We start from the raw sequence: 18416 nt of genomic DNA, 5'->3' as shown, positions 1-18416 counted from the left end.
AGGTGGTGGTTGTGATAATTTAGTCGAGAAGTAGTAAGTGCCTAAACTGTTGCAGTAAACTTAGGCATGGAGGGGAGAGAACTGATTCAAGAACCAGTGAAAGAGAAGACTTGGTACACACAGTGATCTGGTGGAGGAGTGGGGGAGAAAGGGAGACAGCTCTAGAGTGAATCCCAGATTTTTTACTTGGCTAATGGGTAAATGAATGCTACTAAAATCAGCAACAGAGTTAGGGCAAAGATAATAAATTCTCATATATGGAATCATAGTTGACTGGGACATTCTGAAAATATCCATTAAGGAACTAGATCTACCAGTCTGGAGTTCAGGGACAGGTTCAGGCTGGGACAATCCCAGCAGGAAGCTGGCAGCTTTGGCTAACAGCAGGAGGCAGAGTAGACAGAAAGCTTGGAGAGCACAAAATTCTGGAGACATTTGGGGACAAACTGCCATGCATGCTTCAAGTATTTCCTGTCCAACAGCTTAGGACAACCTGACAGTTTCGTAATTCCTGCCTTCACTCGTGCCTCCTATAAGGCCATTCCCCAAGGAATAGGTCTGGTGATATTTGAAAGTATAAATCATGTTGTATCATTCCTTGCTTCTCAGATTCAAATTCAAACAATTTGGCACAGAACAATAAAGCTCTATCTGTGATGTGATTCCTGCCTATCTGACTGGCTCTCCTATCACATGACCCCTAGAATTAACACTGTGATCCAGCCGCTCTGCTCTTCCCTTGGGACTCTGCTGTTCCCTGTCTGGAATGCTCTTTTCTAGGTCTTGCTGGCTGGGTCTCATCATTCAAGCTTCTCTGCTGAACTGTTACTTCCTCAGAGTATGTCCTTGACCAACCTAATGTATATCCCCACCTCTACCATTCCCCATTCTCAATCCCATTACCCTATTAGCATGGATCATTATCTGAATGTATCATTTATTTATTCACTATCTCTTGCATTGGAAATGGTGATATGCAAAGGAAAATTTCCATTTATTATTTCTTAGGGGAAACTGCAAAAATGGGATGGAATCATATAGCTGAAGGACTTGAATTCCCATTGAGGAGTTTTATTTAATTTGCTAGTTTTTGAGGAGCCAAAAAATGTTTCAAGCAGATCAGTGACCTTGTCAAATGTTTTGAAGTATTTGTTTGGTTAAGATGTTATAAAATGTAATCACTCTGCAATGCTCTGACTCTAAACTCACTTACTGAGACACTATTCATTTCACCTGGTTTAACTACACAGAAAATTGCTAAATAAATGAACTGAATGGCAAGAATATAAAAAAGTCTAGGCATAATATCTGAAATTAACTTGATGGCTTTAACTAGTTTTGTAATACAAGTGTACAGTTCTACTTTATTACTAGTTTCCTCTTCATTTCAGTGTGGGAGGCATACAAAATCAGATACCATGTAATTTTACAATTAGGACCAAACTGTACCAATCTGTCTTCTACACAGTCAGTAATGCAGTTCTGTCCATCACTTTAAATCAAACCACTGGTGGACCCAACTGTGGTGTAACCAGACTTTGGCTAATGGGTGTGCTTTAAAAAAAATGGGTTATACAGAGCTCTTTCAGTAAGATTGGGAAAGGTCTTTGGACCCTTTCAATTTAATTCTACTCAATCTTCTAGAGTACCAGATTCAGATTTTGGGACACCCAAATGAATAAGACACATTTCTTTTACTGAAGGAGGATGGAATCTAATCATTTAGCTCTGAATATGCCGTATAGTTAAGTGAATTGCATAATTTTGTACAGAGACCAACAGAAATTATTTTTCCAAAATGACTCCTATTGTCCTCATATTTGCCAACCTATGAATGTATGTTATGGGTTTTTTTCCTTCTTCTTTGCTTTTTCAGGGATAAATAACTTTCAACACAAGATATATATAAATATAAAGTTTATTTAGCATAGTGTTTAGAAAAATAAGTTCACATCATTTCAGAAAACAAATAAAACACTTAATTGTCCAGGCATAAACCCCTATTACAGTACAACATACATACTTTAGATCTCTTTGGTTGGGTAATTAAGCACAGAAATGTTCTTGGACATGCTCTGTGTGCCATCACCTAACAGTGCAGTAAAGACTCTATTACCCCACCCCATGATATACATTCTGTATAGATTTTCTCTTTGTGTAAGGCACAGTAAAACCATATGAGTATATAACTGGTTGCCTCTAAACATACAGTACATGCAACTAAAGAATAAAATTTTTTGAGAACCCTGAAAGCCAAAAGTCACATGCTATATAATTTTGATTAATAAATTGTATGGTGGTTAATATTAAATTAACATGACATGTATCCGTTAGATACAAAATAAATGTTAGGCTCTAATCATCTAACTTCTAAGAAGACTTTGAAACATTTTTTGTAAAATGTGATTTCCCCCCCACGGTTTTCCTGAATTACTTATCTTTTTATGATGAGATGATCTGTCAAAAACATTTGAAAGAATGAAGAATTTCTCACTATGTACGAATGCACACTTGTCTAACATGTAGCAGGGCAGGCTGCAACATATGCCCAGTAATCCAACTTTTAACATGCAAGATGTAAGGGCATACACAAGGAGATTTAAGGTCAGTGTGTAATTTACACTATGGATTTTTATCTATGGCTATAACATCTACCTGCCTTTCGAAACACAAGAAAGGCACTGAAAAGTGTACAGTTCAGTCTTTTCATTATTATAAATATGCATAAGCTATAAAGCAGTACAAGATAGGTGCTCTTGCTTGGTTGAAGAACAAATGCACCCTCTCTTTAAGCAACAGACTGTCCTTTACTAGATAGATGTAAGTAAGAGCTAAATGCCAAATTCTGGCTGATAGAGTGCATAGTTAGGCTCACACCAAAAATCCCACAGCCAGCCACAGGGGTTGGGGTTTGCAGATCGAGTTACTTACCCCATTCTGATTCCTCTGTGGGGATCATTAGAGGGTCGTTTGTAGCATCTTCAAGCATTGGTTTATGTAAGAGAGAAATTCTGCCACATGAACTCCAAGGGTTCTGAGTCTGGCCCTTGGTATTGCAAAAGACATTTGCAATTCTGTGCACGGAGATCATGGGGTTTATCTTATTTCATTCACATATATATGGGCTACATACCAATTGGCCCGTATTTTACTGAAAGTTAGAAAAGAACAATATGTTCTTTATAATGTGCATTGATTCTTACCTGGTATATTGTATAGCTACCTGAAGTAATTGTAGGGGCATGATTACACCACGTTGGGAGTATGAATGGATTGCCTAGGTAAGTCTTAAGTTTTGTGCTATCTTAAGGGAGAAAAGAGGAAGAACTGTGAATACAAGAGGCTTATTATATTTTGGGAAGACATATAAAACTTTTCCAGTTATATATATAACATATATAACTTCTTAAACCTTCTCATCTCCCCTATTGGATGGGTATTTTTAAATAATTAACAAACTTTTGATATCTGCAGCAATCAAGTGGAAAACATCATTTTCATGTAAACTATACTATAGAACCATGTAATTAATCTCAGTAACATGATCAGCACACATTCAAAGAAAAAAACAAGCTGTATAAGTAGTGGTGGAGTGGAAGAGAACTCTAAAACACCTGACTTTGTAAAAAACAAAACAAAAAACGTAGTTTCAGCAGTTTAGGAACATTTACCAATTCTATACAAAACTGGGACCTAAGTTCTTTATCAAAATGAAGGGAGAGGAATTCTTCATAGGGCTGTTCATCTATGCCTGCAAGTTCCATTCACAATAACAACAGAAGTTAAATCCTCTTTGGCCCTTACTCAACATGCTCAGCTTGTAGAGATCTAGAGTGGACTCTTTGTTCTGATCTTAAAGAAAGCAAGATGTGGCGATACCTTTATGTTCAACAACTTTAAGTAATCTCTGAAGAGATCATTTCCCCACTTTTCTTCCTTTTCAGAGACCAGAGACTTTACTTACTACATAAATGTATTTGCATTATTACATCTAGTGTTCAGAGTCCTGATAAAAACTGTAACCACAGCTCACAACATTATCAAACAAGCTTCTTATAGAAAGCCAGAAGGAGTTACTTTTAAAGAAGACATGATAATATAGTGCAAACAATAGTCATATGTCATAATGTAACAACTGATTCAAAACATTTAGAACTAAGTTTCAACAGGACAGAATTTTGCTCAATGGAATCTACATAGGTATTCTTTCTTTACTTTAAAATGATTGTTTTCATAGCCCACAGAATTGATTTTACATGGTAGTCTATAATTGTTGTTATTTTCATTGTAATGAAAAACATTAACATTAATTAGTTGTTTATCATTTGCATCATAAACATTATGCATAATAAAAGTGAAACTTAAGTTCTTCGGATTTAAAGCAATTTTGTGGTGAAATTAACCCTGTTAGAATAGTAGAAAAGAGCCATCAGTGCTTCTGTTGCCACTTCTGTACCTTTGTAAGAATAATAAAAAGGCCACAAGGTAAAAAGGCACATAGAATTCTATATAAAACATATTTAAATGAATCAGAGAGCTGCTAAATAAAGAACAAGGACGTGAAAAAAAGTACCAAAATTCCAATATTGGGAGTTGGATTTCCTGTTTCAGTGTTATTAATATTGACCTTAATAGACTTCTGATAAAAATCATTACTTTTAAAACCCTACAAAAAGTAAAACTTCGTTGGAAATAACTATGTTCACTTCCTGTTCAAACAATAAAAATAAATTAAACAGTAAGAAAACGTTTTTCTTTTTAGTTCATAATGTCTGAAGTATAAGAGAAACATACAGCATAAATAAAATTCACTGTAATTACTCAAATCCTTGCTTATAGGACTAATATATTTACACTTATACTGAAATTTGTTTCAGAGTTTTTAGTGGAGTTGCAAACTTTCTCAGCCACACAGAACTATTAGCAATCACATTTGGAAATGTGTAGAGACAAACCAAGACTTTCACAAAAATGCTGAAAAACAGAAATGCATGTATTCAAAAATATACCCTTAGAATAGTGTGGAGTACCATTTATGGTTTTTAACATTATCAATGCCCATGGAGTAAAAGTAAACAAAAAAGAATCATATTGTTTCTAATGCTCTGTAGTGATACTTAGTTTTCTGTTAGGTTTTTAAATTAAAAAACTATCAAGTTCCATTTGACCTTAGAATTATATTGAGTCAACCAAATGATACACTTTGACTTGACATATTCCATCTTGTTCCTTTGTCTCCATCTATTTAAACGAGAACATATGTGAACAAAAAGGCTGCAGTAACGCAGTTCTACTATATTATTTAACTGTGATCTTCATGCAGATCAACCCAAAGTCTCTTGAATGCATTTACTTGCAAAACTAGTGTTTCCCTTTAAATGGGAAAATGTTTTATGTCCTCAGGGCTTCATGTAAAGATTGTTCACTAATGCCAGGAAAAAAAAGGGGGATGGGGAATAAAGTTTATAAGTCTTGCATGTCTTCATCCAATTGGACAGTTTGGAGCTTGGCAAGCTCCTTTTTGTCTGTATCCAGGTCTTCACAGACAGTCTCAACCATGCCCTCTAGGACATACTTGGATTTGGAGTCCAGCATCATTAAGTTGCTTGCTGCTTTGCTCTCAGAATTTAAGAAATTCTCTTTTATGTTAGCTACTGATTGCAGAACCAAACGATGTTCTCTGACAAAATCCTGGTGTACTACTGGGGAGGGGTGACCCACCTGGTCTTCAGCTGTAGGCACTATTTCCCCAAGGGCAGCCTGGGTCATGGGGACTGACAATAGATCTTGACCAGAAATAAGGGAGCAGTTCTGAAGAGTTGCATAGTTAGTGTTGCTAACAGATGTCACAGTAGATTTGCTTGCCACAGGTGCAGACATTGACTGGCTATCAGCAATGTCAGGGTTTAGCTCAGTGGGATTTAGTAAGGTAGGGGGAGTCAGGGAAAAATTGTGAGATGGGGATACATTAACTAATGAGGAGGCCAGGGGATGGAGGCTGCTCCCCGAGATATTTTCAGAAGACAGGTTTGCATTTACTTGTGCATTCTGATTGACAGGCATCAACTGAGAAAATACCAGGCTCCTCTCCAAGCCCTCCTGTTTAACAGATCCTATAGTCTGGCCTGAATTAGGAACAGTGTATACCACTGCACTGGGAGCAAGAGAGCTCAAGAAAACCTTTCCTTGCTGGACTGTGGTAGACTCACTTGTAAATGTGCTCCCATCTGAAGTGCTTGAATTTACTGAAATATTACCTAAAAAAAAAAAAAAAAAAAGTATAGATTATCATTGATGGAGCTGAGAGGAGAGAAAAAAGTTACTTTTTTACAGTTTTTCTCAGGTTCAGTAGAATCACCTTGAGCACTTCAAACTACAGATTCCCAGGCTCCATTCCTGAGAATCTGGCTCAGTAAGTCCTAGAGCAGGTGTATTTTTAACTCCCTCAGGAATTCTGATGACCAAGTGGGAGTAAGAACTACTGGTTTAGAAACCAAGTGTGAAAAAAAAAAAAAAAGTCTTTTCCAAGTTCTAATTTCAGTCAAGTTTCTGGTTCATAAAAGATATTATTTTCCATATAAATTCCAACTTGCTATCTTTCAATTAGTTGACAGTTATTGCTAGCTTTGCCAGTTAGAATAGAAAACACAAATGCAAAATAAAATGCCTTTGTTCAGGACAAGCTCAGTAACTCACATAGGATATAAATGGCAATGTAGAAAACACCACATAAAATGAGTTACCTTGAGGCTTAAAATTAACAATATAAACCTGTACAGACAAGTTGAAAACTTTTGCCAGACTAACCATAAAGTAATATCAAGTCAACAAAATATTCAGTAAGTCTTTTTTCCTTTTCTTGTGCCAGTTCTGAAACTTGTGTTGTACTGATAGGAAAAATTAATGATAATAATGAAATATGCTTTAAAAAATATAGATTAATATAAAAAACTAGAGTTAATGCTTTTCTAAGACGTTTGTATTTTTTGAGGCTCTCAGTATAATGATCTGCAGAGACCAGAAGTAGAAAAAGAAATGTAAGTAGAAAGCTGAGAAGATGTTCAAATCAGGTAACTCAGTTGATGTAGATGAATCAGGCCCTCCCCCTACCTCCCACCATCAAAGAAAACCCTTTTCTTTCTGAGTCTTTACACAGACACAGTGAAATGATGGCAATTATCTTGCCATTGAAGAAATGGTAGACTTGAGGGAGTTTTGAAACAGAATGGTTTCAGAAGGGCTGTTTACCCTGATCTTGAATTAGATGCTCAGTAAACTCTTTATTATTTGAGAAAACAGCCCAAATGGTAAAGATAATTCACCTAAAACATATCCCTTCTTGCATTACTACAAAATTGTGATTATATTACTACCTATATTGATAAATCAGTATCACAGGGCTGTTCATGTCTTCCAAACATTTTAAAGCATTCTAAATGCAAAAGAATGCCTTTAAAGGAAAAAAGAAAACAAAAACACTATATTTGAACTTTAAAAAAAATTAGCCACCTGAAAGTATTGATCATGGAAAATACTTGTGTTAAAAAAGACATTTCTATGTATGTTTGGGCTCTTCCTTAACATAATTGTTTGTTCTAGGCCAAACAAATGAAAAAGGCTTTTATTTAAAAATGTTTGACTTCAACTTAAGTATGCTTTAAACTTCTTGGCTGCTAAACTTCTTAAGTTGGCTGCTAAACTGTAGCAAAAAACATCTGAAATAGATTTTTATTTTCTTGTGTTATGTGTTTGTGAAATTGTTTGCCAGTGGATATAACAACAAAATAATCAATTATTTTTTGACAGAGCCATAAATAACATAATAGATATGACATTTTCCCCAACTGCTACTGAGTATAATTAAAGTAATATTTCTGAATATGTAGATAATATGTATATGTGAAGGAGAAAAGCAGATGTGATCTAAAACTTGATATTTAAATATAACTGCAATTGAATTATAAATTGAATAACTTCAAAATTGGTTTAAAAATCCAATGGAAAAATAAGTATAACTTTGTAATGATGGTAAAATAAGGAAAAAAAACCCCTCATTTTCGCAGATTATAAAGTGAAAAAAAAGATGTAGATATTCTGCTTTTCCATATAAATCCCAACTATACAAAAATAATCTACCTTGTCTAGGCATTTTTAGGAAAGATTTGGTATGTGTTTTGGAGAAAGGCTGAATCGCCAAATCCTCTATTAAGAACTACAATGTATGACCACTATTATATAAAGGAACATGGACCTTCCTGGGCCCATCTGGTTAAACTTAAGCCTTCAACTCACTTAGACAGTCTAAGGATTGACAGCGTTGTCATTTGATCTTAGCTTTTTTAACTAAAAATACTATTCTTATTCATATTAAATACCCCATTTTAAAAATTAGCCATTAGTTTGTAATAATTTTCTATGGCAGCACTTTTTTAGATTACATGTGAAAAGTACTTCTGCTTTTCTCCTTCCCCAATCTACATACCATATTTTTTTTAAATTAAATATGTTGTCTTTAAAATGTACATACTGTTTGGAAATTTCCTAAAGAGAGAAAAGGGATTAGATCCACAGTATAAAACTAAGCATTTGGGCTTTCCCTGTGGTTTTCATATTTTTGCCCTATGTTGTATAGTGACTTAGCATAATCCTTTCCATAACCTGGAACAATGAAAAAATAAATAGTATGCTGCAGGAGTGCTGTGTTTTACTACCATTTTACCTAAAGAGAAACAAATGTACATAATGAAACTTACTCCACAATTTTTTCATTAGTGTCTTAAATAAGCTAAGGTAGATCACAGTTGTACAAAAAAAAAAAGTTGTGCATAAATTGACTTTTTTTCTTTTTGATAAAATCATTTCATTGGAAGCCTCTCTCTAAGGCAAACAATTACTTATTTTGCTTTGGTAAAAAAGCTGGACTTTCAGATTTGCTTACAGGAGGGCAAACATGCACTCCTGAATTCAAGGGGCCATCCAACCTCCACTGCCATTCTAACCCTTCTGGTTTCTATATAGAGGAAATGACACAGAGCCATCCAGATGTGCTTAAAGTCAGGGAAGAATTGGCATATCAGCCTTAGGTTACCCGAATTTTACATCAGTGGTTTCTTTAGCAGATTACCTTTAGTAAAGCCACAAACATAAAATAAGGCTTACAGTTGCCTTCATAAATAAACCCACACATCTAGGAGGTGAGTATACATGCAGAGCAATAGCTACCCAATCATATATTCTGGTTTTCTTTTAGGCCTGTAATCTTAATTACAGGAGGAACATGAATCAAACACAATTCTCTTTTAAAACACTTTTTGGTTAAATAAATAATGCTTATGTAAAGTGTACAATTCTTACCAACTGCTCCACTAATTTTGTGTTCTTAGCAATATTAATTTTTAATCTTAAAATGTCAAGCAATGGGTTATTCTGTAAGCACCGACTGACTTATCATATTTCTATTATTGTAGAACTGGCAAGACTTGCTATGAATTGTATTTTTCCATTCAGTTGTTAGGAAAATAAAAGCCTATCCCCACAATGCCAGGGAATCAAACAAGCTGGATATTACATGTGTGTTGTGAAGAAGAAACAAATCAAGTCTATTCTGCAGCTGTGGCAGCCAATAAGGTACCTGAACAGTTACATCAATCCATAGCTCTCACCAAATGCGTCACTTACAGCAGCTGGCTAAACATTCACTGGTGCATTATGGTACCAAATGAGACTCTTACCTTGCGAAGCTGCCACTGAAACGGGAGGCAGCTGCAGTGGAGAGAATCCAATGCTCCCATTAAGGAACTGGCTGTTTGCTCCGGAATTGGGGATCTGGACAATGCCATACTGATTAATTTGCACTGGTGTAGTAAAAGTCACGACAGAGCCTCCATCCTGGGAAGCCACTGTTTGAATGCCTTCTCTTTTCACTTCAGTGCTGGGGATGAGCCCTGGGAATGACACGGGGGCACTGGGGCTGTACGAGGTGGTGGCTGCTGAGTTAGGGGAAGAACTCTGTAGGACTTTGAATTCCTTCACATCCTGGGAGGTAGTGCCCAGTATGTCAGTCATGGATATACCATTGCTTACAATGTTTGATGCCATTTTTGGTGGATTCAATGACACTGTCTGTGTATTTCCCACATTTAATCCATTAAGGATAACTCCATTGGGTCCCTGAATGAAAGAATTACCATTAAGGAAGACAGATGAAGTACTTGCAGGTACCAAACTTCCATTCAACAAAACTCCAGAAGAGCTTAATATCTTAGCATTTCCAATTTGTTGCATATATACTGGCTCCATGTGACTGGAAAGACTGAGGTTGGTGACACCATCGGATGAACCGGAGAGTGGATGAGGAGACAAATCCTCATGGCCCTTGCTGGATTCATCTTCAGTGCTGGGATTGCCATCTGACTCACTGTATTGAGGGAAAATCAAGACATTAAGAAGGTCAGAGGGCTGACATTCTGCATAGCAACACTTGTTTGGAAAACCAGCTTCTAACCCGTTAAGGGCAGTATTTAAGGAAATCACAGCAGGAAGTCTTTTAGTCCTGTTTAAGCCAGGAGGCCTTTCAGCAGATTCTGACCAGAGAATATAGGAAGATATAAATTCAACTAAGAGGATTTACAGGAGAATTGTATATACGTTTTTATAGCATTGAAGTTATTCCTTACCGTTAAATGTGCCACTGCCTACACCATAGAAAAAACCCATTAAATGATTTGGTCAGTCTTTCCTGTGTAGGAAATCTGTTCCTTCCCTCAAACCAATTCAGATTAGTGTAATTTTGAAGGTAAACGAAACTGCCAAAGGAGCAGAAGGTCGGAACTGTTCTGTTTTGTTTGCCAGTTAGTTAACAAGAGATCATTTTCTCACCTGCTCCCAAACTTCTACTCCACCAGACTGACAACTCTTTCATTCAACAAAGTGGCTGGCCTTGTTGTAGGAAAGGCACTTTCAACCCAAGAACTGTTATGTGCAGTCGCCTTTGAATCCAAAGGAAGCCAAAGGGGCCTATTTAACATACACCATCCAGTGCCCTGGTGAGGTGGGAGGGAAAGGGTGTGGGTCACTGAGCTGCCCTGTAACTATCAGACCCTTCCCCAGCACCTTCGGTCCTTCTGTTCCAGACAGGACTGTGTTCTTCAGAGCCCCAACTTGGAAAATACCAACCCCGGGTAGGGGTAGTGGTGGGGGTTTCCCATTCGGTCTGAGGCTGGGTAGGGGAGAATTGGTGAGTAGGGCATTGGAAGTTTGGAAGCGCGGCAGAACTTGGCCCAGTAGAAGATCCGACATCCCGGCAGTGCCCCGCGGTCGGTTCGCTTTCATGCCGAGGGGAGGGGATTACTCCGGCTTTGGGCTGCGGGGCCAGGAGCGCAGAAAGCGCTTTGATTTACGAGCTGAGGTTGAGCCGCCGTCGCCGTCTGCGAGGGTGACTCATTGGGGGTGTGGGTGGGAGGTAGATCCGGAGAGGGGCCTAAACCAGGCAACTGGACTCGGGGTGGGGGTTGAGGGGGTGGGGAGCGAAGCCGGTAAAGTGTGGCGGGGAAGACCCGGGGAAGGCGCCCAGCCGGGGAGCGGAGGCTGCAGGGCAGCAGGCCTGCGTCCCGCGCCGGCTCTCCACCCTCTCTCCCCGGTCCCCCGGAATCTGTCCGGGCTCGGAGCGACGCGATCCGCGGCCTCAAGCGGGCGCAGGTTAAGGTGGCGTGCGTGGCGTTATCAACGCACGTCCTCCGGGTCAACCGCAAGCCTGCGGAAGGGGACACGCAGGTCTCAGTGCGCGTTTTGTTTTGGTTACCGGGAGGCCAGGTTCCGGCCAGCGTCTCCCTTCCCGCCTGGGGTTAGCAACGCCGGAGCCGTCGGGCCCCCAGGAGCGCAGGGGCCAGGGCGGGCCGCGGCGGATTCTGGAATGCGCCTGGTGATCACCTTCGCACGGCCGGGAAGGCTCCCGGCTCCCAGATTCTTTGCCCGAGCAGAACCTTCGAGCTGCATTTGGATTCTTTCTCTCCTATCCCCGAGGGGATGGAGACAGCATCTCTTTAAATGACCTTCTCTTTACTTCACTTTGCCCAACAAACACCAGGACACAGACACCAGGTGTCTAACTCGGGAGGACGCACAAAAGAGGCGGAAAACCCGATTATTTTCCACCAGTCGGGGAAAAAAACCCTTCCAGTCAAAAAAGTTCAAGCCCGCCAGGGTGGGCGCTCTGGAGGTGAGGAGTTGATAGCACCCCCACTCCTTTCCCGCTGTCCACCTTATGCCAGTCTACCCTCTACCACTGTACCAGGAGGGAGGGAGCCTCGGAGTGTTCCGGGGCCCAAGGAGCTGCCCTCCAGCTCCACTACCCTAGCGGCACTGAAATCCGATCCGAAGGAGTTCAGAATCAGGTTTCAAAACACCGCAGAGCCAAGCCGCACCAACACCTCACGTTGCCGCGGCCGCGAAGGGAACCAAGGCGGGCGGTGAATGATTAACTCTGTCACATAAAACCTCGACGGCCCCAAGACCCCCTTCTGCGCCGCCAGCCCCCGCCAAATACTCTCCTCCCTCCAGAGCGGCCAAGGCGACCTCCAGCGCAGACCTGGGGGGGCAGCGGAACCCTGGGGGTCCGGGAGCGCGGACGCGCGCCTGGCCAGTGTGACCCCTCGGAGGTGTGGACCCCACAGGCGCTGGCAACCTCCGCGGGTCTCCGGCGGCAGCGAGAGCGTCCTTTCCGGCCCCTACACACGCTCCCTTGCCCTGCCAGAACCCGGGAGAGAGTGGCAACTTCAAAGCCAGCGGGATGGGGGTGGGAAACCCGGCAGCAGTGACCAGCCGAGGTGGGGGCGGGGATTGAGACCTAGGCGGGCGACGAGAAACTTCTGGGGGGAGGGTAAGGAGGGAGGTTCCCCCGCCCCTCGGCACCGCAGCCCCCCTTCCCCTCTACGGAGAGAGGTGGGGGGCGGGGAGAGGTGGGCAGCCGGACCAGGCTGGTGGGGAAGGTAAGCGCCATGTTTGCGAGCGCTAGGAGGAAAAGAAAGCTGGGAAGGGGGTGGGGGAGAGGAAGGGGGAGGAGGAGGAAAGTTGGCGCTCACCTTTTGGACTGGGTCTCAGAGGGGTTCCGATCGCGCTGCCGCCGGTTCTTGAACCAGTTGCTAACCTGGGTGAGGGAGAGGCCGGTGATCTTGGCCAGGTGCCGCTTCTCAGCGGGCGAAGGGTAGCGATTCTGCTTGTAGAGCTCCTTGAGCGCGTTGCGCGACTTCTCCTTGAAACAATACACCGTCTCCTCGCCGTCCCAGATGGTGCGGGGCAGGGGGAATTTCCTGCGGAGCCGGTACTTGTCCACAGCGCCCAGCGGCCGGCCGCGGGCTCGCTCGGCCTCGGTGTAGCGCGCCTTGTACCAGAGCTGCTGCAGCAGCGGGTGGTTGGCCGACTCGAAGCTGTGACTCTCGAGGATGCTGTAGAGCTCGGGGTAGATGCCCTGGTGGAAGGCCACCAGCGCCCGCGCCTTCAGCAGGCTCTCGTTGCCACGTAGCAGGTCGCTCTGGGGCAGGGACCACAGGAACCGGGCCAGGCGGTCCAGGTTGCCCCCCTGCTGCAGCGCCTCACACACGCAGGCTACATGGTCGGGCGAGAAGGCCAGTGGGGTCTGCGCGGCGGCCGCGGCGTGGTGGTGCCTGCCCAGAAGTTCCGAGTGGAGTTGTACCTGATCCGCCGCCGCTCCGGCCGCCGCCGCTGCCGCCACTGCCCCTTCTTCTCCGCTCACCCTGGCGGCGGCGGCCGCGGCGTCCCCCGGCTCCAGGGGAAAAGGGGCTGGAGCCGGGGGGCTCAGCCCCGCCGCCGCGCCCCCCGCCACTTCTCGGGGCGCCTCCTGCCCTTCCGAGGCGCTTTCCATCCCATTCTCTTGCTTGATGTCCGCCGCACTTGCAATCTGCCCGGTGGGGGAGGAAGAGGACATTTTTTGTTGTTTATTTTCCTCCCTCCCTCACTCCCTTGCACTCTTTTCCTCTTTCTTTCCCCCTCTCTTACTCCTCCTTCTTCGTCTCCCTCCCCCCTCCCCCCCTCCGGAAAGCCCACTCCCTCCCTCCCGGTTTCGGCTGGATCTGGCCGATCAGGTTTCCCCCCGGCCACGCAGTCACCATTAAGATAGCTGCTAGAGCAAAGTAGTGTAAAAGGATAGCTGCTTTCTGCCGTTCCCCCAACGTGACTCCTCGGGTTGCTGCATACTATATGGCACTGGCGGCCCGGCAGGCCCGGCCGCGCCACCCCATTGGCTATTTCACATTCAGAGGGAGGAGGAGACACCGTTTCTATCCCTGTCGATCACCCGCCTCCCACTCCACCCCTCGCCTTTCCCTCTCCCCCTGACCCCCAGGCACCTATACCTGAAGGAAAACACCGACATTCTTTTCAGGCCAAGCTCCTGGGCGGGAAATTACCTAATGTGGCCTGAAAACTGGACAACAGACTCTTTCAAAGGCAGTCCCTATGATTCCAGAGGGAATATTAATTGTGTGGCCTAAAGGTCCGGATGCTAAACTCTTAACAAAGAGACCACCCTCTGCATTCAGGTGACAGAATTTCAAAGAGGACAATCAGAAGCTTCCCTATTCTCTCGACTTCCCCCTTAATCCTCCTTTTCTGACGTCTCTATTAAGGATTTTGTATTCAAAAGGGTCCAGAATAGAATGACACTAGGGAATGTTCTAAGGGGGAAGCATTTACAGTAAATTAAAATTCCAAAGTCGGAAGAATGCTTGGAAACAGTAAAATAAATGGTATAAATAGCCCATCGAGAAGACAAAAACAAGACGCCTTCAAAAAACGTATTTAATCTTAAATCGCCTAAAGAGCTGGCAATCCAACTGGGTTGAACATAAGCATATAGAATGGTTAACTATATGTTTATCCTAAACAAGTAGGGTGGAAGAGATCCAAGCTTTAGATGATAATGACAGTATGGAAATTGAAGTCTTTTGTACGAACATTTTTTTTTTAATGTAAGTGTATGACTACTTCTTTGGAGATGATATTCCTGATAGAAACACCATCTCTATGTCTTGGAGGAGGTCAGTGCCGGATCAGCAGCCCTTTCCACATCATGGACAGATGGAAGACTGCCCTCTGGTTTGAGGTGAAGTGCCTGGGGTGGGGGTAGAGCGGAGTCTACTGCTTTTTGCAGTTAAATCTCTTTCCATCATGGTTTGCATAAGGTCTTAGCTCAAAAAAGAATGAACCCATCTCTGCTTCTCTGATTATTGTGAGTCAGTTGGTGCTTTTTCTTCAAAATCCAACATTTTAATGATATCATCCTAACCTTTATTTCAGGGTGGCCTTGTGTTGTTTCTGCTTCCCAATTACCCGTAACTGCCTACTTCAGCACATTATAAAGCAGCTGTTTAGGTCACCTGCTATCATAATAAACTTGGTGAGGTTTTCTTTTTTTGTGTGTGTGTGTCAGGCTGCATTTTATTGCTGGTCAACCAAGATGTCATTTGATTTTGTACTTAACTTGCTTTTATACTACCACAATGAAGCTAGCAATGACTTCTCTGGTAGACTGAAAATTCTTAATCATGGAAAAGATCATGTGTTTCTACCCCATTATCCAGTTAGGTATCAAACTTCAGGACAACAGCTAAGATTCGTATCTTCCTTGAATTTAAAAATACATATCTTTTTAGAATAATTTTCACTTGCAGAAAAGTTACAAAAAGAATACAGAGAGTTCCCATCTACTCTTTACCTAGTTTCTCCTAATGTTAGCATGCTACATTTATCCAAATACATTAACATTGGTTCAATACTATCAACTAAACTCTAGACTTCATTTGGATTCACCATTTTTACCGCTAATGTCTGTCTTCTGTTCCACAATCCAATCTAGGATACCAGGTTGCATTTAGTTCCTTGAATAGTAAAAGCATATTTATCAGAGAAAAGTAGACAGGAGGTAGTATGGTTTAGTGAAAAGGAGGTGAATTTGAGGATAACCTAGCTAGATGTAGGTTTAATCCTAGCTCTGCCTTTTATTAGCTACTTGACTCTAAAAAGTGGACAGGCTTGTTGTGAAGATTAAATGAGATAAGATGTGCCAAAAAGCACCTGGCGTATAATTAATCTTCGTTAAATGTTTATTATCTGCCTCCTGATAGTACAAAGTAGGAAACTTTTCAATTGTGTACACCTAAGGAAAATTCATTTGGCTATATTATGGGGCTATCCAAGTTCAGGTCATAGAGGAGTCTTCTTCTGGTGTATCATCCATCAAATATATAGTGCATCGACTTGGAAAACCATGTCTTGGGTTTCTGCATGTCTTCAATATAGTGCCTCCCAAGCACCAAGTTCAACAGATTATATAGAAGCAGCAGTGACCTTTTGTGATATCTGTAGCCTGAGCTACATTGGTATTCCATAGCTCCAGGAGGAGATTCCTGTAGGACCAGAAGTGAAATCCAACACCAGACTCCGGATTCCTTTAGCAGGCTGAGCCTCAGAGCTCATTCTGGCAGCAATTCAAAGTGGACTGGACGCCCTTGACTCAAACATGGTCAGCTACAATGGGACACCAGACTTGAGCATGTGTAGAGTTAATCTCATAACACTGGTTTTACCAAACTATTTGTAAAATTAATGAATACTTGCTTCTACTTCCTATGTCTGCCATGTTGTGAATACTGTGTCTGCTGTGCTGATATGCAGTCCAAAGCTGTGTTGTGATTTGGGAAAACAGAGTTGAGGCTGGGATTGTGTGAGAGTGAAAACCAAGCTGCTTGTTTCTGTATCTTTCCATCTTGCCTGAAGATAGTGATGACAGTATATGGAAATATTTTGCCATTTTAATGTACTGAAGAAAATTTGGTCCAGCACAAAATGTTACACTTTTCTTGAGTATATTTAATTGTGTTGCCACCATGAATAGAGATTTCCTTTTCCAAGGTTGACTTTGGCTCTCTGGAAGATAGAGGGAAAATAATATAACTATATCTTGGTGGGCTCTTTCTATTTCAGGAAGCTTATTTACTGGTACTGTTAAGAACGTTAGGTGCTACATTTATCTTTCAGGTAGAGGAGGTGTTCCATTGTTATTTAGTAACCAATGGTTGATGATATGTAGCCAACATTTCTGAAGATCATTCTTGTGCCAAACATTTATTGAGTCCTCAGTAAATACAAAGTATTGCATCAGGTACTGAGGGATGGAAAGATGAATAATAGATTGGGGTCTCTGATCCTGATGAGCTTAAAATCTGGTGGGGGAGATAAGACATATTTATAAGTAAATAGTTTGCAGGATATGGGAGTGATGGGGATAAAGAGACTGATTTTGAGAGGAGGAGGGCAACGGGAAGTGGATTTTTCGCTGGGCCTTTAAGGACAAGAATTTTGGGAGGACAAGGATAAAGTTCATTAGAGGCAGAGGGAACAAAATGAGTAAACATGGAGCCATGAAGGTATGTGGTATATAGTATTTGAAATATTGAGGTAATTCAGTGTGTCTGAAGTGTTGTGTTTTATGTAAATGTGAGGTGGGAGATTAGCTTAAAAGGCATATTGGGGACAAACTATGAAGGACTTTGAGTAAAATGCTCAGTTTGCTGTGGTACAGTGGACAGAGCGGTGCATTTACAGTGGCCATGTCTGCGTAATATTATGGCCACAGTTGATTTGTCCAGGGATGGGCACTTGCCTCAAGCCAAAACAGTCAGAATCCTTTTCTGGGGTTTTTCAAACTTGCATGAGGAAAAGAGTTAAGACTGGTAGAGGGAAGCTTCGATATAATGCTTGGAAGTTCTCAGTGACTAAGCCACCTACCTGTGGGATGCTGATGAGCACGAGGTGAGAGAGAGGGTGACTTAGTGAGTTGCATGGGTGATAGTGTAGGGAAAAGATCCTGGTGGAGATGGAATGAGTGTCAGGTCCTAGTCATCTCCTAGATATAGCAGCATTCTTGCCTTTTTGTGGTGATACGTATGAATTTCCCTAGGAGCCAGAAACCCCATTTGAATTTTCCTAGGAAAAAAGATTCATTTATTGGATCATGATACCAAACAATGTGAAGAGCAGGGATGCAGCTGGTTGGACTTGAAGATTTATTGTCCCATTTCACTTATCTTTGCCTTTCTCACCAAGTTAGTTTTAGTCTTTCAAAGAGGCTGTCCCCAGAAGGTTTGGAACCATGGCTCTCAGTAATTCCCAGCTCACATTTTCCAACTTCATTAAAGAGGCTCTGCTGCTTTCCCCTTATTGCTAATTTGAAAAATTCTAGGGAAGATTTCTGATTGGTCCTGGAAGGGTTGTATGTCAACCCCTAGGCCAGAGAGCCAGCATTGTGTTGGTAGGCCCATTAGAACACCAGAAGCCTGTGGGAGAAGATCAATTTTCTGTAAGATGGGCGAAGGATAATATACAAATGTGCCCTTCAGATG

At 42.0% G+C, this 18416-nt stretch overlaps 1 protein-coding gene across 2 annotated transcripts; it reads right to left on the bottom strand.

Annotated features, from left to right (window-relative positions):
* Positions 1-1902: 1902 nt before the first annotated feature.
* Positions 1903-14220, bottom strand: SIX4 (SIX homeobox 4). 2 transcript variants are annotated; one of them, XM_019750788.2, is made up of 4 exons: positions 14124-14220; positions 13080-13915; positions 9732-10417; positions 1903-6257 (listed from the first exon to the last, which is right to left on the bottom strand). In XM_019750788.2, exons 1-4 carry the CDS (start codon positions 14124-14126, stop codon positions 5464-5466), a joined length of 2319 nt encoding a protein of 772 aa, XP_019606347.1. In that variant the 5' UTR covers positions 14127-14220; the 3' UTR covers positions 1903-5463. The 2 variants fall into 2 exon arrangements, with proteins under 2 accessions (XP_019606347.1, XP_019606346.1); XM_019750787.2 differs by lacking the exon at positions 14124-14220 and having other exon boundaries at positions 13080-14020.
* Positions 14221-18416: the final 4196 nt, after the last annotated feature.

The sequence above is a fragment of the Rhinolophus sinicus genome, linkage group LG03, assembly GCF_036562045.2.
Source record: "Rhinolophus sinicus isolate RSC01 linkage group LG03, ASM3656204v1, whole genome shotgun sequence".
Taxonomy (NCBI): Eukaryota; Metazoa; Chordata; class Mammalia; order Chiroptera; family Rhinolophidae; genus Rhinolophus; species Rhinolophus sinicus.
This window is presented reverse-complemented; position numbering and strand designations above follow the sequence as displayed.

What these genes read in the sequence shown, in the direction of transcription:
- SIX4 (XM_019750787.2), bottom strand. Translation starts at nt 13,942, where the DNA reads ATGTCCTCTTCCTCCCCCACCGGGCAGATTGCAAGTGCGGCGGACATC. An exon ending in TCTGAGACCCAGTCCAAAAG is followed by an intron (nt 10,418 to 13,079) that starts GTGAGCGCCAAC and finishes CCCTCAATACAG; the next exon opens with TGAGTCAGATGGCAATCCCA. An exon ending in TTCAGTGGCAGCTTCGCAAG is followed by an intron (nt 6,258 to 9,731) that starts GTAAGAGTCTCA and finishes TTTTTTTTTTAG; the next exon opens with GTAATATTTCAGTAAATTCA.